Source organism: Pipra filicauda, unplaced genomic scaffold (genome assembly GCF_003945595.2).
Source record: "Pipra filicauda isolate LSUMZ 115617 unplaced genomic scaffold, ASM394559v2 scaffold80_size11013439_pilon, whole genome shotgun sequence".
NCBI lineage: Eukaryota > Metazoa > Chordata > Aves > Passeriformes > Pipridae > Pipra > Pipra filicauda.
Genome location: NW_024104987.1, coordinates 6187183 through 6211384, shown reverse-complemented (window position 1 = coordinate 6211384; position 24202 = coordinate 6187183). Strand labels below are relative to the sequence as shown.

General features: G+C 48.9%; 1 protein-coding gene across 18 annotated transcripts in view; it reads left to right on the top strand.

Annotated features, from left to right (window-relative positions):
* CACNA1G (calcium voltage-gated channel subunit alpha1 G) overlaps positions 1-24202 on the top strand; it is a 146269-nt gene that overhangs the window by 71362 nt on the left and 50705 nt on the right. For 9 of the 18 annotated variants that reach the window (XM_027749593.2, XM_027749588.2, XM_027749591.2 and 6 more), the window contains exons 11-19: positions 7568-7719; positions 8250-8435; positions 9571-9685; positions 10415-10570; positions 14782-14850; positions 15748-15774; positions 17641-17734; positions 18330-18514; positions 18649-19095. In XM_027749593.2, coding sequence (XP_027605394.1) covers positions 7568-7719; positions 8250-8435; positions 9571-9685; positions 10415-10570; positions 14782-14850; positions 15748-15774; positions 17641-17734; positions 18330-18514; positions 18649-19095 — 1431 coding nt within the window. The remainder of the gene's footprint in view (positions 1-7567; positions 7720-8249; positions 8436-9570; positions 9686-10414; positions 10571-14781; positions 14851-15747; positions 15775-17640; positions 17735-18329; positions 18515-18648; positions 19096-24202) is intronic. The other 9 variants (XM_027749597.2, XM_027749590.2, XM_027749595.2 and 6 more) reach the window with 3 other exon arrangements.

Sequence of the window (24202 nt, the reverse complement as noted above, 5' to 3'; positions counted from 1 at the left end):
CATCTGGAGCACCCTCAGCTTGCACCAGCAAATGCTTTTATCTGTAAGCGCTTCTGCTTGCTGATTGTTGGTGATTTCCCAGGGATCAGCCCATTTTTGTCCCCAGTTCTCCTGGCAGAGGTTGGTCCCTGTTACCACCCATGACTCTGCCCTGCTGCTGCCCCTCATGTCCTCACAGAGGGGTTCAGCCCCCAGTGGGAGCAGGGACAGGAGCTGAGCACTTTTTCCCTTGTCTCTGCTGGATTTCAGCACTTTGTTGCAATTGTTTTTTTGCTGATGTTAGGAAACGACCGGCTTTTCCCCCATGGACGTCTGTCAGCATTAGAGATAGTGTTACCAGCATCAGAAACCTGGGTTCAGCAGAACTGTGCAGGAGCCCTACAGTGACAGCCTTTTACTTTCTCTTTTTTTATTTCCTCCCTCCCCCTGGTCCCTTCTCAAGTACTAATGGGGAGATAAGTTTCAAACTTGGTTTAGATTAACCAGAAATAGAGGGCTTTAAATCTCAAGTACTTACAAGGTGTGACCAAGTGGAAATGCAGCTTTTGTTTGGCTTAAGCTCCTTCGAAACCTGGGCAGAGGGATGAGCTAGTACATGTTTTTCTTGCATTTTCTGGGATAATATTCATCCAGAAATCTCAAGCTGAGAGAGATAAGGAGTTCAGGGAAGAATATCCGCTGTGCCTCCTGAGAGTGGTTAGGAGAGCCCAGCCCCAGAGCTTGGTGGAGGAGAACATGGTCTGTGCATCTTGTTTATGGTCCTGGGTAGCGATGGTTTATGGCAGTCCCTTCAGGGTGGGTTGATGTGGTTCTCTGTCAAGCTTGGGGCTCATCCCCTCATTTGCACCCCAGTCTCAAGTTAGACAGGAGGTGCATAGGAACATATGGGCAGTGAGGGCCAGGGAATTTGGTTGTTGGCCACGGTTCCTCAGTAGGGATGTGCTGTATAGGAAGGCCTTGCACCAGAAGGTGCCATGCCCACAAAACTCAGCTCCTTCTCTCTGCACATGTGGGGTGGGAAGGGACATTTGACTGGAATGGGGAAGACTGGATGGAAGGCGAGGAGATTAGTGGCAGTGGTGGAAGGGGAGTCCCTCCTGTGCAAACAGCTCTGATTTCTCTGAAATGAAAGCTGCTTTCCTCCCTTTCTTAAAGCATTACTTGCCATGGCATGAAATATTCAGCCTTCATTCAGCCCGTAAGAAAATCCTCCTTTCCCATGCGGTGAAGGGATGAAACTGGACTTGTTCGCTTGTCTGTCAAAGTCATTTCCTTTTAATAAATGCTTATAAATCCTGAGCATCCCAGCAGTCCTCCTCCTGCCCGCTGAGCAGTGAGCACGCTGCCCTTTCTGTGTCTCCAGCCCCAGGAGGAGCAGAGCAAAAACTGCTACTTGCTGAATTGTTTTCTTTAACCAATTTGGCAAAGGATGAGTAGAGGAAGCCTATCAGTTTGTGGGGCTCTGATGAAGCACGGCTCAGGTTCACACTGCTAGACCCAGGACAATAGTTAGAGCCTGATACCTTTTAAGGAGCCCCAAAGACAATGAATGTCATTGCTGAAAATATGCGTGGATTGAGTTTCTATTTATAAAGTCACAAGCGGCTCTGGAGCCAACAGGAGCTGTATTTACTGCACCAAAGTGGTGTTTTGGATGGCCGTGGCTCGGTGGATGCACGGAGGCAGGGGGAATAACATGGATGTGATGAGGGCAGTGCATGGAGAAGGCTCATGGGTTGACTGAGGACAGAGCCATGAGCTATCAGTGATGGGGAATCGAGCGTGGGAAAGGGCAAAGAAAGGGCACCTCATTTTGTTAATTAGGAACTGCTTCTGTTCATCACAGTTTCTTGCATTTTGCCCCAGGACTTGTAGTCTGGCTCCCATTTCGAGGTGGACCCAGTGCATGCCTGCACCCACGTGGAGGGTGGAGAGGATCTTAACAGAGCAGTGTCAGGTTGAAAATCCCCATCTTTGTGTGACCCATTTGATTTTTTTCGTATGTATATATATTAAAAATCTGCAAGTGATGAGTCAGTAAAATGTTGTTGGTGTTTCCTGTGAAATAGCTGAGGTCGCTATTTTCTTTCTGTGTTATTTTTCCTTAGTTGCCATGGTAATGATTTCAGAAAGGTTTTATTCTGCAGCCGTTTGAATGGTTTAGAAGTTTTCACGGTCTTCTGGATCCACTCACAGAAGCAGAGTGATATCATAAAGATATCCCTCGGGATCAGGAGGGATCTGCCTCCTGGCTGGTCGCCCCATCCCTCCCTCTGTGTTGAGACAGAGTGGTTTTTTCTCTTTCATTTTATTGTTAGCAAGATAGAGAGGAAAGACCCTGGGGTGCTTTTGCTCTTTTGTGCTGGCATCCCAGGGGCAGAGGCTGGGCAAGACCAGGCTTGGCTGCAGCCTGGAGCTCACTGCCTGGGCAGGGGGGCTGTGGGATGGATGGATCTGTGCCAGCCATGCCTTTGGCACTGGGTGCAGGTCTGATGATGATGAAGAGCCTGTGCCCTGTATGGGTCACTGCTGGAGGAGGGCAGGAGTTAGAAGCCTTGTAAGCTCTGTGCACTGTCTCTCAGGACACTTGGTTGCACTTCATCCTGTGGCAGGATTTGTTTTTCAGGATCTGGGGAACACAGCCCTCAGGGCTTGCACTTTTCATGGCCCCAGCCCCATCCTCACCTTTTTCCCAACTTTGTGCCTGCAGCCTCACTTGCTCAGCAGGCACCTCGGAGTCCTGTGCACAGGAAGGAATAGCATGTCCCCAGATGGAAATGGACCACATTCCTTCTGCCTTCGGAAAACTCACTCATGAGCTTCTACTCAGTTTTAAAAAGAAGAAAAAAAGGAAAGAAATGTCTTACAGCCTATTTCCGAATGCTGAAAAAGGGCAAGGTACCGGTGCAGCTTTGAGATACCTCCCGAGGCACCCTTGCCTCCTCCTGTTCACCCCTGCAGTGCCCTGCTTGGTGCCAGACAGCCCTGCCTGAATCCTCCAGGCAGGGTGCAGAGAGCATTCCCTCCTCGCTGCCTCCAGTTGCACCCTGCCAGGCAGGGTTAGGGCTGGGTGTGTGCCCGGGGCTCACCTCCTCCCGCCGCCTGCGATGCCGTGTGGTGTTTCTGAGCGATGCTGCCCTGTCTGCTCGTATTTCATGTGCTGCCAGAGCTTGTCAATGTGCTGTTTGGTACATCAACAAATCGACACTACACAAACGGAAAGCTAACAGGGAATGATTTATCCAGGACAACACGTCTGTGTGTCCAGCAAGGCGAGATGTCCTGGAAACAAAATTCAGTGTTTACCGAGGACTCATCGGAAGAGCTGGTGTTTCGTGCCACAGCTGAAATCGTGCTTGGATCTCACCCTTTCTGGGTGTTGCTTGTTTAATCATAGGATGCTTTCCTTTTAATTAGTCACTGCTGCTACTGATGAGAGAATTAGCAGACTCTTCTTTTAATGGAGAAGCTGAGGCTGTGGCAGCTGTGCTGTAATGGGAGTGGTGGGCAGAGGCTTTGTGCTGCATAGAAACCCCAGGCTGTGCACCTCAGGCTCTGCTTCCTGCAGAATACCCTTTTTAGGGTGGACCTGGAGGGTTGTTTTTTTCCACACAGTATATCATTTGGTCAAAGGAAGGATGTTACCTCCCCCAGCTGCTGTGTTCTGGCCCTCAGAGGGGAAAGCTGAGTGATTTTACCGTCTCTTTTCCTCCCAGCCCAGCGAGGACACACAGAGCTGGTTGTGTGCCAGGTGTCAGTGACTCTTCTCAGGTACATCATGTCTAGAGCTGGTCGATAGTGTTTTGATTAGACAGTTATTGTCAGAAAATGGCAGTTTATCACATTTGAAGCTGTCCGTGGGAGAGGAGCATTTTCAGTGAACTGGCCTAAAAAAAATCCCAACTTTATTGGAATATATTGTCTGAGAAATTTGAAGTGTCCATTTGAACAGTTGGGGAACAAAAAGTTCCATGTTCTTCTTCAAGCTGACTTTTATTTATGTTTTTTAATTTTGGTTGATTTACAGTACAGAGCAAAGGGATAAAGGAATGGGGACTGAAATGGAGAGAAGTACTTCCAAGATTTTGTGCACAGTGTTTCATTTTGCCAAGTCTGACACTCTGCATTCCTGCTTGGGATGGGATGACAATTTCAATTTCAATAGGAGAGAAAAAGCCACGTTCCTGCTTGTATTGTAATGATGTCTCAGGAAAAATGTCTCAGACGTGTTTGTGATTTCTCTAGAGCAGAAGCATCTTATAACCGGTCTTATTTTCTATATACGTCTGTGGCTTCATGAAAATCCCATAGATGGCATTCTCAGAAGGGTCTGAGTCCCCACTGCCTGGCTGGGTTCCCCCTGGGCAGGCTCGTGATCACAGCCCACCTCTGTTTATATAAATAAATCCCAGTGGTGCTCATGGCAGGGGTCCATGTGGGTGCCCCATGGACTGGCTGTGCCGATGTGTCCCTTGAAAGGGATGTTGAGCTGTTGCAGGGGGCTCATGAGCTGCCCTGGGGATCCTCAAAAGGGACTGAGGGTCTTAGGGGAGAGTGCTCCACAGCTGGCTGTGAAATCCTCTGAGTAATTTGCATCGTCCCATCTCAACTGTTTTTTAGGGATGTGTTGTTTCCAGGAGCAAAATAACTCAGCCGATTTCAGCTGGGTCTGGTTGGGGTGTGCTTCCAGTGGAGGATCAGCTCACCCTCCCGAGCAGAGCTCCAGGCTGCTCTGGAGACCATTCTCTGTTCCTAGATGGGTGAAAGGGAAGTTTTCACTTTCTCTTTCAACCCATTTTGGCCATTAATCTTAGATTTTTGGATATTAATTCTCACCTCTGGCTCATGAGATCCCACTCTTCATTTTTATTATACCTGCCCAGTATCTCAGATATTAAAAATGGTTTCCTGTAAGGGAAGTGGAAAAGAGTGTGTGGAGAGGAGGAATGGGAGGCCAGGTGGCTTTTTCAGGGTGAAGCAGGGGTAGATGGGTGGATTTGGTGCTGCTGTGGGTGCTCAACATCACCTTGCTGCACAGGCTGATCCATAGCCCTCCCATGCCAGTGCCAGGGGTATATGGGGCTCTCCTGAGCTGGGTGGTCTGGGAGGGATATTTCATGGGCTAGGGGAGCCACAGCCCTTCCCGTGGGTGCTGAAGGTCCTGGGAGAGTTGCAGAGTAGGTGCTACTCCCCCTCTGGCTCCCCGCATCACCCAGCTGTGCCCTACAAGTGCCTCCCATCTGGATTTTCGCACCCCAACAACATCTCCAACCAGAAGGTGCTCGTGAAGTGCAAAGTTTCATTACTCTGTGCTATTAACATGTCATCCCTTCCAAGGCTGCTGGATTTTCCATGTCAGCCTCCGTGAGGAAGGGGTTGTTGTGGCTGCCTGAGATGTTGGGCGCCGCTCACGCGTTGAGGGGTTTAACTGGGTTGTGCCTGCAGGGCCAGTTGGATTTGGCAGTGCCACCACAAAGAGGGAACAGAGGATGGAAATCAGCCTTCAGGGCCCAGGATAGTGGCGCTGATGGATGAAAAGGAAAGCTTCCAGGAACACGTCTTCTTTCCAGCAGGATCACTGCGGTACTGATCACAGCCTGCCTCGGCGCTGGGGCGCTCATAAATGAGTTGGCATTTTTTTGTGACTAATGTACACTTTCAGCTATTTGAAATTGTCCTGAGGTGCAGCTTGACATATAAGTTCTCGGCCTATTTATTACTTTGTGTCTGAGTGTTCCCATAGGTACATGGCTTTAAACCAGGGCTGCGATTAATATTGGGAGCTGGAGCTGTATTTTAGCTGTAGATCAGTGAGCAGGTGATTTGGGCTGTGTGTATGGAGTGTTTGGCAAACTCTAGCCGAGGGATCTGCTCCTCAGCGAGGATGTGTGAGGTAAAAGCTGTGTTCAACACTCTCTGTTTTTGCTTTTTTATTACATTTTCTTCTAAGTGCTGCTGTTTCCCCCTTCACTATACTGTGTCATCACAAGCTCCCACCAATATCAGTGCAAGTCTGCAGGGGTTACACTACCACGCTGAGATAACATCAGGCCAATTTGGGTCCCCATCTAACCTCACACTGGGTTGGAGGAACTTGAGCTTCAAAGGCTGAGCCTGGACACTTTAACCCTGGGAAAGAGAGAGTTGAATGCCTGCATGAATTTATCTGTTATTTGCCAGTGTGTGTCTGTGAAGCCTTTGGTTGCTGTGGTTTTTTGGGGCTCCGAAACACAGTTGACAAGTGTTGACCCTGCCCTTGAGTCCTCCCCTCTCATGGTTGCCGTGGTGTTGGGGTTGGGTCACCTCATGTCAAACCCTACAGCTTGTGCTGTGGTGTGGCAGCTCCTGCTCTGTCGTAGGAAGTTTTTGGTCAGTCATGAAGGTGTTTCATGTAGCTGGTGGGTGCAGCCAACTGCATTTGCTGCACATTGTGTTCTGTCATGGCATGGCTGCTGTGAACGTGCACATCTGGCCATAACCCACCACCGTGTGCAGGCATCTAAAGACACACGGGTGGTTACATGTGGGGGTTTAGAACAGTATCTGAGTGAGTTAAATGCCGAACTACCCAAGAGGAGTCCAGCACTCGCTGTGTGTGAGGTGTTTTGTGAGCTGTGCCAGCCCACTACCCTGTGCCACCTCGGCGTTGCTGACGTGACCCCTCGGCCATCTGCCATCGGGATGTCGGCTCCTGATTTTGATGAAGCCTTTAAGTAGAAACATGCAGTTGCGGCCGTGTGTTGGGGTTATATGGGGAGAAGGGATCTGATACTGAGGATTCTGTTCCTGTCTTTGCCACTGACTGATCCTAAACAGACTACACCACCGGTTTTTGTCTTCTCTACCATATGTTTTCCGATAATGCCCGCCCACCCATCGGGGAAAGCGCAGCGCTGGGCATCTGCAGGCATTGTTGGGAACCCTCTGTGAAATATGCTACAGAAACATGAAAGGTATTAATTTAGGTCTAAGACTACTGGGAGTCTGTTCGTTAAGGTTTTTTCATACCTCTGTTTTTAAATTACCACTCTGGAATGCCAGAATCGGGCCCTTCCTCAGCAGATTTGGGGCCTCCTGGTAACAAGATTTTTCTGAGCCATTCCAGCTATATCACCTCAGATCTCTGCTTTTGAAAAATCCTAGCCTAAATCTTTTGATGAGCTACTAAATAAAAAAACAGGCCCTAAAGGGATATTTATGTGAGAAAACGGTCCAGCTTTTCCCTTCTGCATAAGGAGAATCAGCTTGGGGGATGTCAGAGCATTAAGCCTCAGTACATGCCACTTCTGCATAAACCTCCTGAGGTGGTACTAAAGCTCTGATTAATGTGAAGTCCATGTCTGGATTTACCTGCTGAATTTACAACAGGTTTCTAAACCTTAAATACTCTGCTAGTATTTTTCTTCTGTCTCCTGGGTTTTGAGTGAGCTATTGCCATTCTCTCACCACACCATTAGCATCAGTATTCTCACACTTGCAGTACTGCAGCTTGTTGTGTTTCCACATGTGATTTTGGATATCGGGCTGTGCTGTTTACTTTCTCCCTTTCCTCCTCTTCCTTCCCCAGCCGGAGGAACTTACCAATGCCCTGGAGATCAGCAACATCGTCTTCACAAGCCTCTTTGCTCTGGAGATGCTATTGAAAGTCCTTGTTTATGGTCCTTTTGGCTACATTAAGAATCCATACAACATCTTTGATGGGATCATCGTGGTGATTAGGTACAAACCTTGAGCTTTCTTTATGTGTGTTTCTCCTCATTTGACTGTTTAATTAAACAGAAAGTAATGGAGACTAGGCATAAATACCTTCCTGTGACACTTTACACTTCTCTCTGTAAATTAATGCACTTAGACACGGTTCCTAATACACACCTTGGGATTATTTTATGGTCATTTTAGAGAGAGGCCCGGGCAGAAAGCTATCAGTCCTGATGTCCTGGGAAGCTCTGGGATCCAAATGGCACAACCAGTGCCCAATTAAGTATCTCTCTGGTTTTTTGGCATGTGCAAAGGCTGTAATTGCAGCTGCAGCCACTGATTTGCAGGCGTATTTTTGACACTCAAGTGGGGCTCTGCTCTTTGCAAGCCTGGACAGAGTCCAGATCGCCGTGGGCACTGGCAGCACATCTCTGCCCGCTTTCCACCCCTCTTCTCTCTGAATTTCACCCTCCCTTTGCTTCCTGCCCTCCGTACCTTTGCATTGGGCTTTGTCCTGCCATCCTGCATTGACCCTTTTTTGTCTTCCTCAGCGTGTGGGAGATAGTGGGCCAGCAAGGTGGAGGGCTCTCGGTCCTGCGCACCTTTCGGCTCATGCGCGTGCTGAAGCTGGTCCGCTTCATGCCAGCCCTGCAGCGCCAGCTCGTCGTCCTCATGAAGACCATGGACAACGTGGCCACGTTCTGCATGTTGCTGATGCTCTTCATCTTCATCTTCAGGTGAGCGCCTCCCATTTCCCGTCATGAGGGTTGCTTTGGAATTTTAGGTGGGATCCCGTGGTGGGATGAGGACATGACAGAATCCATACCCAGACAGGGCTGAGCTGAGCAGTCCCAGGAACAGCACTGCTTGCCAACACTGGCAGTGACTTGCTGCCCTGACCAAATTATCATAGTTGGCCAAATGAGGCATTTGTCTTTGCAAGATGATTTACGAGGAAAGTCTTTCAGGCTGGACCATTCCTTGACATCATCCCAAGACAGCTGTCCCTTTACTTTCTGACTAACCAGGTGCTAAAAATATTGCCAAGGTGAGGGTGATGTTCCTATAAAGAAGTCAGATGTGGTGGTGCTTGTACTCTCACATGGCCTCTTCTTCTGAGAAGTGGAATTGTTAGAAATAGGCTTGGCATAGCCTTGTATTTTTGGATTTTGGTCTAGATCTTCAGAAGAGCCTGTCTCCTTCTACAGCCAGCTATGGTGTTCCAGCAATCCCAGCACTGGGAAGGCTGAAGAACACCAGTCTCTTCCATGGAATAATGTCCCTTCTTCCAGCGAGACTTTTCACTCCAAAGCTGCCATTTGCAGCTGTGGTGCTCAGTGGAGCTGTAAATAATTTGATTATTCAGGTTACTAGCAGAGAGCAGGGAAAAGCAGATTATTCTTTTAGTATCTATCTATAATGAAGGGTATTCTGTTCTCTTGTCAAAATCGAAAAAGCTGCTTCAAGTCCCCTGATATGTCTTATTCAGGCATTTCACAGAAACCCTTTTTGTCTTCCTAATTCAATTGAAGCATATTTTGCTGAAAATGTGTCATTGCAAAACAGAAAGTCAAAACATTTTGTTTAGAAAATGTTGAAAGGCAATGTTTTGACTTAAAAAAAAAAAACGAAGCAGAAGAAGAAGGAGCAGACATACTTTTTGGTTGAAACTCCTTGACAGATTTGACCTAAATTCACAACTGGTTTGCGTGATCTCAAGGCATGTTTTTCAGCGAACAAAGGATTCATCTTTTTAAAAAAAAAAAAAAAAAAAAGAGTTGCCCAGGTGAAATCAGGAGACAGTCAGCCCTGCTGTATCCTTAGTGGTTTGTATCAAACCTTTGTTGAGTCCCTGCTTCCCACCTTGTGCAGCATCCTGGGGATGCACCTCTTTGGCTGTAAGTTCGCTTCGGAGCGGGATGGTGACACACTGCCCGACAGGAAGAACTTCGACTCCTTGCTCTGGGCCATCGTCACTGTTTTCCAGGTACAAAATGGAAAATGCCATGGCTGATGGGCATTTTTGGGATTGCAAAGAGGCTGGGGTTGTTTTCCAAAGCATCTGGCAGAGCTTAGTGAAGATCCTTGCCATGGAAAGGGGGCCACCCAAAGCCACAAGAGAAACACACGGGGGGCTTTCGGACTGTTTTTCTGACTAAATCTGAAAGTTGGTGAGGAGGGGCTGCTGAGGCAGGAGGGTCTTGCATTTGCAGGGTGTGGGCTGGGTGGGTGGAAGTAAGTGTAGCGGGTGAGGATGGAGAGGGGGAGATCAGGACCATTTGCAGTGATATTTTAACAAATAATGGAATCTATTTTAAGCCTGTAGTTGATATGTGCAGTTTTTTGGTTGATATGTGCAGCTCTGGGCTCTGTAACCCTGGGATCTGTGAAGGACTTTGAGTTGTTCTGGCTGACCAAAGGAAAGGTCTGACCAATGCAATGTTGCACTCCCTCATGGCTGGGTCTGTGCCTGGGTGCGGGGACGAGTCGGGGCAGTTTGCACAGAGTCCTAACCAGTAGCTTGGGAATCACAGTCTCTTGGTCCTGTTTCTTCTCTGGCTCACAAGATGACTTGGGCTGGATTTATATTCCTGTGGTTAATTACAGCTACAGTGGATACCCCAGAAATGGGGTGCTTGTCTGACCTGTCCAGAGCATGGATATCCAGCATGCCATATTCCAGCATCTCCATATTTCTGACACCCTTCCTCTGCAGATTTTGACCCAGGAAGACTGGAACAAGGTCCTTTACAATGGCATGGCATCCACCTCGTCCTGGGCTGCTCTCTACTTCATCGCTCTCATGACGTTTGGGAATTATGTTCTCTTTAATCTGCTGGTGGCCATCCTGGTAGAGGGGTTCCAGACAGAGGTAATGTCCTCACGCTCGTGCCTTTGCTTTCTTCCAAAGTTTCAGGGCCTCCAGATCCTGGAATTTGATTTCTGAGATGGACAGCAATACCTTGAAAAGAGTGGTACGGGGGAAAAAAAGTGGGGTAAAATATTAGGTCTTCTTTCTGTTTTTTTAATTCTTTTCCTTTTCTGTAGCCACGGTGCAATTTAATACAGCAAACCCTCTAAATGAAGGGCTTAAATGAAAAGCATTGTTAGCATTAATGCAGGAGTGGGAATTGAGCAGTGAGTCAGGCACTGCGGATGGGATCGCTGCTATGACAGTCTCTTTGAAACAGTTTTCACCACGTTTGTCAGCCAGATTAAAGGCCCCTCCTGAAAACTTACGCAGGCTGGTAAGAGATTAGTGACACGATTATCTTTTTTCATGGTATGCATTCATGGAGCTCTTCCCGTTTCCAGCCCTGCAATGCTCTGCATATTTTAAAGTACATGATTTCTTGTCTCTGCCATCCGCTGCCTTGGGCTGGGAGCTTCCATGAGACATCCTGGATTGCTGGAGGCTTTGGGGAACACTTAGGTTTGAACTCAACCTCTTTTTCACCCTACTGCTGATCCAACTGTCCAGTGGAGTGAGTGAGCATGTCACCTAGTCCCCCTCAGAGTGGGAGACCTGCAGTGCCCACCTGCTCCCTGCAAAAATTGTCCGACTGTTCAAGAACATCCTTAAGGGAAGGGGACCCTTACACCCTGCCCAGGGGGTTGGTTGGAGAGGTAAATTATAAGCTAAGACTCCTCACTGGGTTCTGCTCATATAGGCTGTGCCTTCTACACACTCTCTGATTTTTATTAGCATTCTGGGGTGACTAAATATTATTTAAGATTTGTTGCATGTATATTATAATATCCTACTACCCTATGAACAGAACTGTTTTTATTATCATTACTATTTTTGGAGCAGAGTTTGGAGTTAAATTAATGGAGTCATCCCAGGAGATAGCAAGAAGAAATATTTTTTTTTTTTTTTTTTGTATCGTCTCTCTCCATGTTGGTGCTTTTCTTTTTTTAACTGTTATTGTTGTAGCTGTTTCTGTCTGTAAATCCCCTACCACCACTCAGCCAAAGGGAAGATCACTGCCAGGTTCTCCCAAATGGCAAAATGTTCCCTTGCCTGAGTGAGAAGAGGTACAAAGCTCCTTGTCTGCTCGTGGTGACAGCTTTGAAACCCAACCTTATTTCTGTCTGGCAAATTGATTCTCTGAAGGTCACCAAAGCGGGACATCACCTGCTGCACCCGCTGTGCAGAGGAAGGGACTCAGCCTTTAAATACAGCAGCTCTTTTACCAGCCCCTGGCCCTCCAGGGAGGCTGACACCTCTGCTCCTTGGCTCAGCCTGGTTTTCCACGCTAGAGCATTCCTGTGCTCCGCCTCTGCCACGTGCCTCTTCCCTGGGCAGCAGTTCATCCCGCGCTCGCTCTGTGGCCAGCTGTGCCACAGTGCAACTCCCTCTAAATTCAGGGACTGGCTTTAATGTGCTGTGGTTTTATTCCACTAACCGAGCCCTTGAGGCTGTGTCTACCCTGGAGCCAGGGAACCGCCTGCAGCACTCCCCAGATTCGCTTTTGGCCGTTTTCTGCAGCAGGGCTGCCCCATCGCCTGCCCCTGCGGCTCCTCTGCCAGCGCAGTGCCAGGCTGGTCCAAGCCAGCTCCCCAATATCTGTGTAAGCTGCAAATGTGCTTTAAGTGCTGTGTAAATCAGGGAGGAACTTCTAATTTGGGAAGGCACTGAGACAGCCTGAAGGCAGTGACACACCAGTATTGAGGTGACCACAGGGACCAGGATCCAGCACAGCCTCCAAAGACCCAACTGTCTCTGCCAGTCCTGCCTAGCCATGGCAATTTTAACTAACTTGCACCTTATTTCTCTAATTTGTGACTCTGATTACATTGCTATTTTAAATCTCAGGCTTTGATGATGGCTTTTTAATAATAATCTTCCTTCCACATCCTCGTTATTCTGAGTTCTCCACATTCTTCCAGTAGAATGTGATGGGACCAAGAGGTCCCTCAGCTCAACCCAAGTTTCCTGCAGCAGGCGGGGAGCAAACGTCTCTGGAGGTCAGGAGCCAGCTCTGGCCTTGCTGGTTTATGTTTGTTCAGCTTTGCTGGTGTGTAGCTTTGCGAACAGATCACGTTCTGGTTTTTGCAAGCCAGCACACACAGGATCCTCTCCTAAGCAGAATTAATAGAGAGATCATCTCTCGCTGTAAACAAACCCTGGCGTCTCCCTCCCGTGATTGTACTTGACTCTTCTTCTGTGTTGGGTTTGGGTGGTGTTTTTTTTTTTTGTTTTTCCATTCTCCTTCAGATTTCTGGGCTGAAACACAATCCTAGGGCTGCTGCCTTTATCTCCCCGGTCCTTGAGTGCCTTTCCTCAATCCGCAAGCACCTCGTTAATTTTAGTGCATGGCTTTGCAGCCCCAGTTGCCAGGCAGCAGATGTATATAAGCAGTTGAGAAACTAAAAGGACCTGTTCCAAACTTTAAATATGGAACAATATATTTTACAGGGTTGAGTTCCTTTTTTTTTTTTTCCCCCCCTCTTTTCCTTTAATTTGGTAACCTGCTTCTCTCCTGCAAGAAGCACATGCAGGACTTTATGCCACGTCGTTGTTTTTGACCACACGTTTCCTGATTTAACTGGAACCTGATGTTGGTGCAGGGAAGGTGAGCAGGGGACTCTGTTTGATCAAGCTGCTAACTGGAAATTGCTGCCTGACCTCTCAGGTCCCTGCCTTAGAGACTTCTCTCTGAGGCAAGGAGTGACTTCTCTTAGTTGGGCATAAGCTCCTCTCCCAAGGGACTTCCTAATAGTATTATCTCCAAAGCGTATTCTTCCATTGGTAATCCTCCCAGTTTGTGTCCCAATATCCCTGTCTGTTTTCACTCATGGGTTTGTTCCTTCCCCTTCTTTTTGCCTCCCTCCCTCCCTGGCACCCCAGGTCCTCCAGCCTCTCCTTTTCCCTGCAGGACATTTACCTGCATTCTAGAGGTAGCATCCTTGGAGAAATATGGATGTTGACTTCTTCTGGGCTTCCACCAGAGGGAACAGTCCCTTCTCCTGCAGTAGAGATTTTGGATGGTGTTTTTCTTGCATCCCTTGCCTATTGCATTCCTATCGGTTTTAGTGGGATTTTCCTTGTGAAAGGAAAAGTGTTTCCATCTTTTCTCTTTCAATGGCTTTTCCATGTCTCTCTCTGTTACAAGCAAAGACTTTAAGTGTCCATCGCTCTGCTGGCAACTCCTTCTTAAAATCTTCATCCCAGCCTAGACTGGGATGAGTTTTGTAACCATTTAGCAACCAGAGGAAAGATCCACTGCCATGGAGGCAAGAAATTAAGCTGGTAGGACAATCTGTGCCCTCCTGCTGCAGCACGTGACCTCCTCTGGCCCCGCGGGATGGGACCAGGCACAGATGCACTGCTGGAAAGTGAGGAACGGTGGGAGAGCTGCCCCTGAGGAAGGGGAAACACAGCAATGTGGAAAATGGTGTGTGCTTTCCAAGTGGGCAGGGAAAGGCTGACTTTTGGCGCTGTGAAATGATGTTGGGGCCACTGGTGTGGCAAAGCTCCCCAGGACGGGGCTGTGCCGCCCTGCCTGCAGACCCCTGGTTTAAACTGCTGATTTAAATGGGTGTCTCCACTAACAGGGCTGAGGAGGGATCTGAACTCACAGCAGATTGTGTGTCTCTCCTTAAATTAGGTATTTCACCTGGCTGCAAGAGCACTGATATTGTGTTAATCAAACATTCATTAAAAGCCTCCCTTGCTGCTTAATGAAGGCGTAATAAATAAAGATGCTATTATAGAGCTGCAAAAAAAAAAATAATCATGTTTTCAATAATTAGCTGGTGTTTCATTAGCACAATTATCACTTAGGAGCTGAAGCAAGCTCTGATCGAAACACTTAATTTAAAGGTAAGGCTGGTCCCTACAAAGGGCTTTGCTTCACCTTAGATCTTCCCCTCCTTCCCTGTGCTGAGTGGAACGGGGCAGGTGTCCCAGCCTGGCACTCCATCGTGGCCACACACTGCCCTTCTCCCCCTTCCCCTCTCCTTCCCTGCCTCTTCTTGTGTGTTTTTTGATTCCCCATTCAGTCCTGCTGTTGAAACTGTGAAAATTGAACCCCGCCTTCCCCTTCCTCCCCCTCCCTCCCCCCGTTTCTCCTTCAGGAGATCTCCAAGCGAGAAGATGCGAGTGGGCAGTTAAGCTGTATTCAGCTGCCTGTCGACTCGTCGGGGGTATGTACAGCACATCCCACCACCACTGTGGTTGTCTCTCTCGTGGTGCCTGGTCACACACCGTGGTGCTGTTCTCATTGTAGTAACTGTCATCCTTTTGGGGTTTATTTGGGTGTTTTGGGAGCGTTTTTTCTTTTTCTTTCCTTTTTCTGTCACCCTCATTGTCGAGTCAGCCCTGATTTTAAGTCCCTTCCTTCTCTGAGGGAGCCAGGTAAATTAAGGTGGGTGCTTTGGAGTGGCTGATGTGGCTCCAGCCACAGCTCTTGCTGACCCCTTTCTAGATGCCTGCCCTGGGAAAGGCTCCCCACGAGGCTGTGACAACCTCTCCATGGCACAGTCACATCCTGGGGACCTCCCTAGGGGTGTGGATGGTGATGCTGATTGCTGAGTGTGCCTGCCGAGGCTCCCTCGCGCGGGCGGAGGAGGATGGCCAGGAGTGAAGGGACCTGGAATCAAGCCTGTTTGTGGACACGTGTGTGTGGGAGCCTTGTGCTCTGCAGGACAGGGTAGGATGGCAGCAACTGCGCCGTGGTGTGTCCAGAAAGGCTGGTTGGAATGCTGGGATTGCCGACGAGATGCCACGTTACAGCCCAGCCAGGATGTGAAATGGTCCCGTCCAGGTCTGAGGAAACTGTGGATCTCCAAAGTGCAGCACACCCCAAACCTTACCCTTCTGCCACCCTCCTCTTTCTCTTTACCACTCCCTTCCCTTTCTGTCCTTTCCAAGAAGCCTGACTTTTCCCTCAGCCCAGAAGCCCTTTCCCCTTGTATCCCAGTGTATCAATCCCTTCGGTACAGGCTGCTTTAGCTGTGGTGCCGCCTGGTCCACCTTGACGTTCCCTCGTTTCCCGAAAGGATTTTAACTCCCTGTTCTCTCCTAACCCCTTTTCTATCCAGAAAGGCAAACTGGGAGTGCAAGAACAGGTAACGGGCAGCAGCCACGACTGCGAGATGTTTGCCTGCACCATACTGAGTCTGGCACGTGGTGTTTGGGAGGGGATGTTCACTGTCCTCCAGACATGGGGTTTGGTGCTGGGGAAGGGGGTGGGAAGTCCCCATGTAGCTCTGCTTTTCCATCTCAGCACACATCTCATTGTGCCCCCTTAAAACTTTCCTTCAGGCTCTTAAAGAGCACTCCAGGAATACAAATCACGTAAAATTCTTCCCATTATTTATTTCTTTTTAATAGCCCATTAGGGAGAATGAGTAATTCCTGGCAGGCCCGCTGACAGGCTGAGCAGGGAGCCTCCGGGGGAACATACCTGGAGCCAGCTGGAGCCCCTGTTCATACAGACACGGGTCTGACTCCAACAAAGCTCGGGCCAGCCTGGCTTTACTGCTCCCCCTTGCAAGGTGCATTCCTGACCTTCTCAGACTGCATCTTGCAGGATGAGCTTCCCTGAATAGCACAGAAGTTCTGGATTGTTAGGAGGGGAAGTTTTGAGCCAACACTTCACGTCACACTCTCTTTTGCCTTGAAAATGTGTCTGAGTGTCCAGTCTGCCTGGAAAAAATATCTTTAACAGTTTAGTGACCCCGCTAAATAGGGGGGCAATACTGGGGTTCAGCCTTCTGGGGTTTTGCCTAACAGTGAGGTGCAGGGCACTGACTTGTGTTGGATCCATCTCTTCCTCCTGTCCCACGCTGGGGTCCTTCTGGGATTTTTCAGTCAACAGGTACCCGAGCACCAAACCTCAGCAGCGCTGGCCAGGGCTCCTGGGGACGCAGCTTAGCCTTGGTGGGGTTTCCTGGGGCTCCTGGGCTCTCACAGCTAAAGTGAGGGTCTGCTTGGCTTCTCCCATCCCAGCATCTTCCCTCTCTTCCCACCTCTCCTCCATTGTGACAGGGCTTGGTGCCCTTTGCCAGAGCAGTGGTTTCAGCTGTGAATCCTCCTCTTTTTGGATGGGTATCGATCGTTCTGGCGAGCACCACTGCCCGTTGGGTGTATCCTGACTATACCACACCCTAAGTGCCTTTCTGCAGTGCCAATGGACAGAATCAGGGTGACACACAGGGACATCCCTAATCGGGTCTGTGCCACAAGACCGAGTGAGAGCCCGGGCACCACGCTGTGAGCACTGGTAAACATCATCTCTCTCTGCCCGAGGATGGGCACCTGTCAGAGCAGGCAGCTCTCGCTCAACCCCCGAGGTTTGAAATGATAAGGCAGAATTTAAACTCCTCAAACGATACAGTGTAAATCCCCAAAACTTCTGCTCCTGTTGTGTGTGGCAGCTGGGAGGGGAATGGCTGCTTACAGCACTTGGGTTCTGCCACCTGGATCCTCTCTGTGCTGATGGGGTGTCCATCGACACATGCACATGAGTCACATAGGAAATTTGGGGTCTGTTGTGCCCTTTCTGAACCCTGGATTGCTCCATCACTAGAAAGAGCCACACACAGGGAGTTTTAAGACATGGTGTATAAATTAAGAGAGATTAATAGGACCATCTTTTGTCCACAAATTGCTCATCGGATATCTGTCCTTTCCTAACATCTGCCCCATATGCAATTCCAGCAGCAAAAATTAAGCAATGGTTTGGTTTTTTCTGATCCCTTTCTGGGACCGTGTTTGGAGCCAGAGGCAATCCATCTTCCTGGTAGGAGGTTAATTAGTCTGTGGTATAAACCTGTGCATGCATCATTTTGTGAAAGGTGGTGTTGCATTGTGGTACAAAGTTCAGTGGATCCGTAGGTGTGGTGTTGGAGATGGGAATCCATTTTTGCAGAGGGGTGTCCATGCACTGTGGCCCATAACCCTCTTTGCTGAAGCCCTTTGTTTTGCTCCAGGGTGACGCTTCCAAGTCCGATTCCGAGGGGGATCTCTTTCCCCGCAGCCTGGAAGAGGAGGGAGGACTTAAGAAAAACTTGTCAAATCCAGCCTGTGAGTAATAATCCCAGGAGGATGGGCCCTTCCACAGAAACCTCACTTTGCTGTGAAAACAATGTGTCCGAAAGGAAAAAGCCCTCCTAGAGGGAATGCTGTAATACCAGTTGTGGTTTGCTTGACATTGCAGCAGGCTTGTGGCTTGGGGTGGGATTTTGGGATGCAGACAGGGAGAGGCATGATTGCATTTGAGCTGTAATTTCCCCACCAAGCCTGAGGTCTGGGCTTTTGGGCTGTCATTGCAGGATGAACATGGGGAAGGAGGATGGAGGGAGCGGGCATGGGAAAGGAGGTTTCTAGAGCTGGAGCTGGTGGGTGTTGGTTTGAGGGTTGAGGGGCCACAGATGGCATTCTGCATCTGCTCTCCTCTGTCATTGACACATGATCCCATTGGTACCCGATCCCATTACTGTTTGACATTCCCCTGCCAGGCTGAAGGACGGACTCCCAGCTCTCCAGACGGGCTTTCTGGCCCACATCCCCCTGGTGCTCGGAGCAGAGCCATCCCCACGCAGCCTCTTTGCCTGCCCGAGAGTGGGTTGTAGATGTGCCCCTTGAGGTGTGACACCTAAAACCCTCTTGTGTCTTCCAGTGATGGCCCTGAGCGACCACCCGGAGCTGAAGAAGAGCCTGACCCCTCCGCTCATCATCCACACCGCTGCCACGCCGATGCCCATGCCCAAGAGTGCCGTGTTTGGGGACGCGGCGCAGGGCTACGAGTCCCGCCGGGCCAGCGGCGTCTCCGTGGACCCCGCCCTCTACGAGCTCAAGTCCTCGGTACTCGCGTCACCTCCTCCTGCGGATGTTCAGTGCGTCCGTGGGGCTGTCCGTCCACCCATCCGCCCCAGCAGCCTGGCATGGGGCGGGTGGCACGGGGCTGACGCTCTTCCCTGTCCCTGTCCTTCCCGCAGCCCAGCGCCCGCAGCTCCCCGCACAGTCCCTGGCGTGCCAGCAGCAGCTGGAACAGCCGCCGCTCCAGCTGGAACAGCATCGGCCGGGCCCCCAGCCTCAAACGCCGGGGGCAGAGCGGCGAGCGCAGGTCCCTCCTCTCCGGGGAGGGCAAGGAGAGCTCGGAGGAAGGGGAGAGCTCGGATGAGGAGCACTCCAGCCGGGCCGGCAGCGTCAATGGCTCTTTGCCTCAGCGCATGGAGTCGCTGGAAACGAAAGGGTCCTTCGACCTCCAGGATACCCTGCAGGTGCCTTCCCTGTACCGGACCAGCAGCATGCACAGCACACGAACCACTGCCTCCGAGCACCAGGACTGCAATGGGAAGACCTCTCCGGGTCTGCTGCTGCACCAGCTCCACCTGGATGACCCCCACCAGGATGGTGATGACGGTGATGATGAAGGCAACATGGTAAGGAAATGCCACGTGTTCGTTTTGGGCTTTTTTCCTTGTCAAAATGATCCTTGTCCCTGTCTTGGGAGTGCACAAGTGGGTGCAAAGCAATGGCCTGTTGCAGGGATTAGGTCTCGCCATCACCACCAGACCAGACTGAGAGTCACCCAGGAGGTCTCTGGGCAGCGGATGACATCAGAAATGGGGTTGGGATCATGTCAAGTATTTCAGTACAGTATCAGATAGCTCATGATGGAGAAATTAGGGCAAAACTCCCTAGGTTCCACTAAAACTTACAAAGTGAAGGCTATCTATTGGAAATATATGCTTTTCTGGGTTTATTTTTTCACTGTTTTTCAAAAAAGCCCCAAAACAAAGCAAGTAACTTTCCCTGCTTTCCAACTATTATTCAGTTTTTTGCCCCCACAGCAGCAGCAGACAATTTCTATTGACATCAACAGGCAAGGAAAGGGCAGGGCTTGGCCCTCCATTCCCATGGCAGTGTTAGGCCTGTGGAGATTGTGGTAATTTCAGAGGCTTTGCATTAATTTCCATCTGAAGAGGCATTTTGCCAATGAGCATTTCTTTCATGGGCCTGAAAAGAGCCATTTAGGAAATATTAGCTAAAAAGGCTGTAAGCACGGGGAAGGGACGAGGGTTCCTGGTTATTTTTTTTCCTTTTTTTCACATAGATGTTTGTGTCTTAAGGAGATAAAAGGAATCTGGCTGCTTTTCCAAAGTTGTTTGCATGTCTGACCTGGTGGGGCTTGAGTTGGGCAGCAGGGTGTCACAGTCCTGGCTGTCAGGTGTGCGTTGGGATGTCCCTGGGCCAGTTTTGGAGTGTTCCCTGCTCTTCCAAGGTTACCTCTTTGTTTGATTATACCTTGTTCTCAGGCTTAAAAATGTGATGGTCTGATGTGTCATCGCCAGGGGGTAACTCTGTTTCTGCTGGTGGAGCACATGGGTTTTGGGTAGAGCCACGTGATGGTAACAGGGGCTGTTTTGAGAACAGGAAAGCGGCAGCTTGTGGACATGATTTTACTGTATTTCACTGAGTTTATTGAATGAAAATGGAATTGGGATCATGTGAAGGGATGCAAAAGCAGCATTTACTCCAGAGTCCTTCTGTTCCTTATGGGAGGAGAAAGGGAGTTAGCGCTGGCAGAATGGAGTCACTCAGCCATGAACTCCCTTTAAAAAAAGCCATTATCCCATTACATCTCCAGCATGGATCCTCAGCCTGGGATTTTTACTGATTGTCTTAACCTGGTTTTTACCTTCCATAGAATAAATTAAATTTTTAAGAAAAGGAGCAGCAATTATTTTTGGAAAAAACACCATTAAAAGTGATCAAGAGACCATGCGTTTTATTGCTAGCTAGGGATTTTATTTTTTTTTTCGTGCTCCAACATCTGCTGCTTTTTACAGCTCACCTGGTCCAAACATCCCACTGGTCCCTTCCTTTCTGCCCACAGGATCACGAGCCAGCAGCCCCCCTTGTGGTGAATGTGGTGTGGTGGGACTTGTCCCTCCTCTCCCATCCCACCCAGTCCCCATCCCCAGCCACTGCTGACAATAATCTGTTGAATAAGATTTTTAATCTTTATTACAGCAACTGCTTTTAGTATAAACCAAATGTCATCCTCTGTGTACCGAGGTCTGGCCACAGAGGGTTAGACCAAAGATCCCTCGATCCCCTCCCATGCAGTGGTCAGAAGGAAATGCCCAGGCAAAGAATAGACAAAATAGGGTAAGTGAGTTGTGCCCCAGCCCATGGTATGGCCACAGCTGGGACACCAGCAGCTGGCTGGTGCCTTTCCCCACGCTACAAAATATGTCTTCACTGCAAATCACTAAACCAGATGGATTAGAAAATATTGCTCAGATTAGCAAAATGAGCCCCTGGGTTGTGAACCTTCCCTTTGGGGATTCCCTCCTGACATTTAGGGAGGATACTTTGCCCCTAAATCAGCCTTGACAAAGTCAGGGGAAAAAAAATGGCGTTATAAATGGAAAAAATGAGATACAAAACTCCCCAGCAACAAAAGAAGAGAAGAGCTCAACTGTTACTCAGATCAAAGTAATCCTAAATATGCCCTTCTGCTTCAAAGCTTCACATCCCTCCTTGCTGCCTGGTTTTGATTGCCTCTGTGCAGAAATTAAAGGAAGTGCAAACGCTTCGTCTGGATTTCCCAGGCTCCCACTATATTAGTGCTGCTCCACTGCCTTCAATGACTTTATTCTGAATTTCCATCCCTCTGAGGGGCCAGAATCAGGCCCCTGACAGCTCTGCTCCCCAGAAGTATGGAATCACTGCAGACAAGGAGAAATGTCACAGAGAGAACAATCCACTGCCTGCTTGGGTTCATGTGGCTGTGACCAGGATCAGGGATCTGCTGCCAGGTCTTTGTTGTTTCTGACTGCTGGATTTTGGATGGTTTTGGGTGCTTTCCACCCAAATTGCTGTGTGCTCAGAGCTGAAAGTGAGGGAAATATTGAATATGCAACCAAATGTGTCCCCTGCTCTCCAAAACCTCATTACATTTTGTGATTGCAGCTCCTTTCCCTTTGCCTATTCCACTTTTTCTCTGTGGTGTGCGGTCCAGCCACTCCCAAACTCTCTCAGCCTGTCCCTGCTGCATATTAAAATTAAATAATCAGGTCCCGAGTGCCTCCGTGCAACTTCCAGCTTGCCTGGAGGTCCACTGCTGCTCACAGAGCGTTTTTCAGCAGTTCCCCCATCCTTATAATAAATCTTTTATAAATCTAAGCCTCTCCCTTACTCTGAGGAGCGCATCAGTCATCTTTTAATGCCAACTGCCTTTCATCCTGCCCTCAGAAGTGCATTACTATCTGAAATTCCTTAAAAAAAAGCAGCTATTTATCAGCAGCTCTTGTTGCTGTAGGATTGAGTGGCTCCATTCCCACTGCTGCCTGTTAGCACCCAGAACCTCCCCATGTCCTGGCCCCCCGTGGTGGGGGGTTTGGGGGGCCTTACCCAGGGAGATTTTTTTTCTATGTCACTGGCAACTGAATTAAAGAGTAGTTTTCTTCTCCCCCCACGTCTTTATTCATCCCGTCCAGGTGTGTTTTATGAACAAATAGATATGATTTGAGCCACATAATTGATATATCACTTTGAACATAATGCAGGCTTAAACAGCAATCAGCCCGATTGTCAGCACTCGGAGCCTGCCCGGACCTTGCTGGGAAAGCTTTGGATGGGGCTTAGGCTAGAAACACTCAGGGTTTATTTCACAAATATCTTACATTTGGCTCAAATTAACTGAACTGTGCTGTTCCACTAGTGGAAATCTGGAGTAATTCCTTGGAGTTTAGATTTCTGGGGATGTACTTGGCCCCGCACAGAGCAGCCGGGCTGCAGCCCCGGCCGAGCCCCAGTGCTTACCCTTAATCTAACCCACTGAATAGAGAGACATGATGGAAGATCACTTTTTGCCTTTGTTATCTGATTTAGCCCATGAACTGCGAGCTGCAACAATTAGCCAAACCCCAAAATATCTTTGGCATTAAAATTGGACAAAAGGAATATAAAGAAGCATTCTGTGCTGCTGACGCATTACTATTCACTACAAATCCCCTTGATAAATACCAGAACTGCTTTGAATAAGAGATACTTCTGGAAACCTTCCAACTCACAAAATGAACTGGACCAAGTTGCATCTATTACTCCGTGTCCAGAGGCTGGAGTAGCAGTCACTGTTCTCACCACAACTTTGAGCAGACACCCAATTTTTATCCATTTATTTACCTTTGTTAAATCTATGGATAATTAAACTAACGAGGCTGCTTGAAGGGATAACACAACCCCAAGGATGCATGCTCTATTAAATACAGTTTAGAGAGAAGGGAGCAGTTCTGACTCCTTGCCTGCAGCTGGAAAAGGGATGTAAGAACATCCAAGACAACCAAAACCCCACTGGTGTGTGGTGGCGTGGTCTGTGTGTGTGTAGAAGTGGAGGGAAGGATGGATGGCTGGAGGAACAGGGTAAAAAGATTTTGCTTTTTTTGTTTGTTTGTTATTCAAACTTTTCTTCTTATTTTCCCAAGATGATTTTTGTTTTCTGAAGGGTTCAGGTTGTCACTGAGGGCTTTCATTAAAACAGACACCACAATAGTTACTCCTCATCACTAATGAGACCCTTGGCTGGTTGCCTATAGGAACAGAAAGTGCTTGCTCCACTCCACTCAATTACCCTAACAAATCCCATTTTTACAATCCAGACTACTCCAAGTGTGAACAGTTTGGCTCCAAATGAATTCCCCCTCCCTGTTTTTCCAAGATTAAATAAATGAAAGTGCCTCAGTCCCAGAGTGTGGGTGCTCCTGGGGTGTAAGTGGTGATTCCTGCACTGTCCTTCACACCCCTCTACATCCTCATGGCCCTGAACATCTATAGAAGAAGCTTCAAAGAGCCCGTGCTGGCACATTCCCAAGTCTGCTCATCCAAGCCCAGGTGGTAGCAGAGAAATGCAGGTAATGAAAGTGCAAGGATTGTTTTTTATTTATCTGCAAATGCAAAGAGCTGAGGTGACATTGCACACACCAATCTGTGCATTTGTCTTCTGGTGCTTCCATGTGGAAGGGCTGGGAAAGCCCTGGTGAGGTGGGAAGGATGTGGGCTTGGCTTTTAGGTGTTGTCCATGCACAGGGTGCTAATGCTGCAATGTCAGTGGGATTAAAGATCCTGACTTTCCCTCAGAGACCTGTGAATGAGAAGGTGATAAACCCAAGTCAGAGGCTGTTGCAGCAGGGATGAGTCTTCCCCTCAGTGTCCACTTTTTGATGTCTTCCTTTGACTTTTTGGCTAAGGCTTTTGCAGTCTGCCCTCCTGACCTGAAACGACCTTGCGGACAGTCTATAGCATAAGTATGCGTGGCTGAGGATGTGCCGTGGTTTCAAGTAGGAATTAATTTGTGGGAATTGGATGGCCCATGTTCATGCAGGTCAGGCTGGCCACGATGTTCCCTTCTGGCTTTATAATCTCCCATCTAATCTGTTCATGCTGAATGAGAGGCAGATGCTTGCCATTGTGTTCCTGGACCAAAACTCGGGTCTCAAATGATTTCTTTAGCTTTCCAGAAGTGCACGGACACAGGGTTTG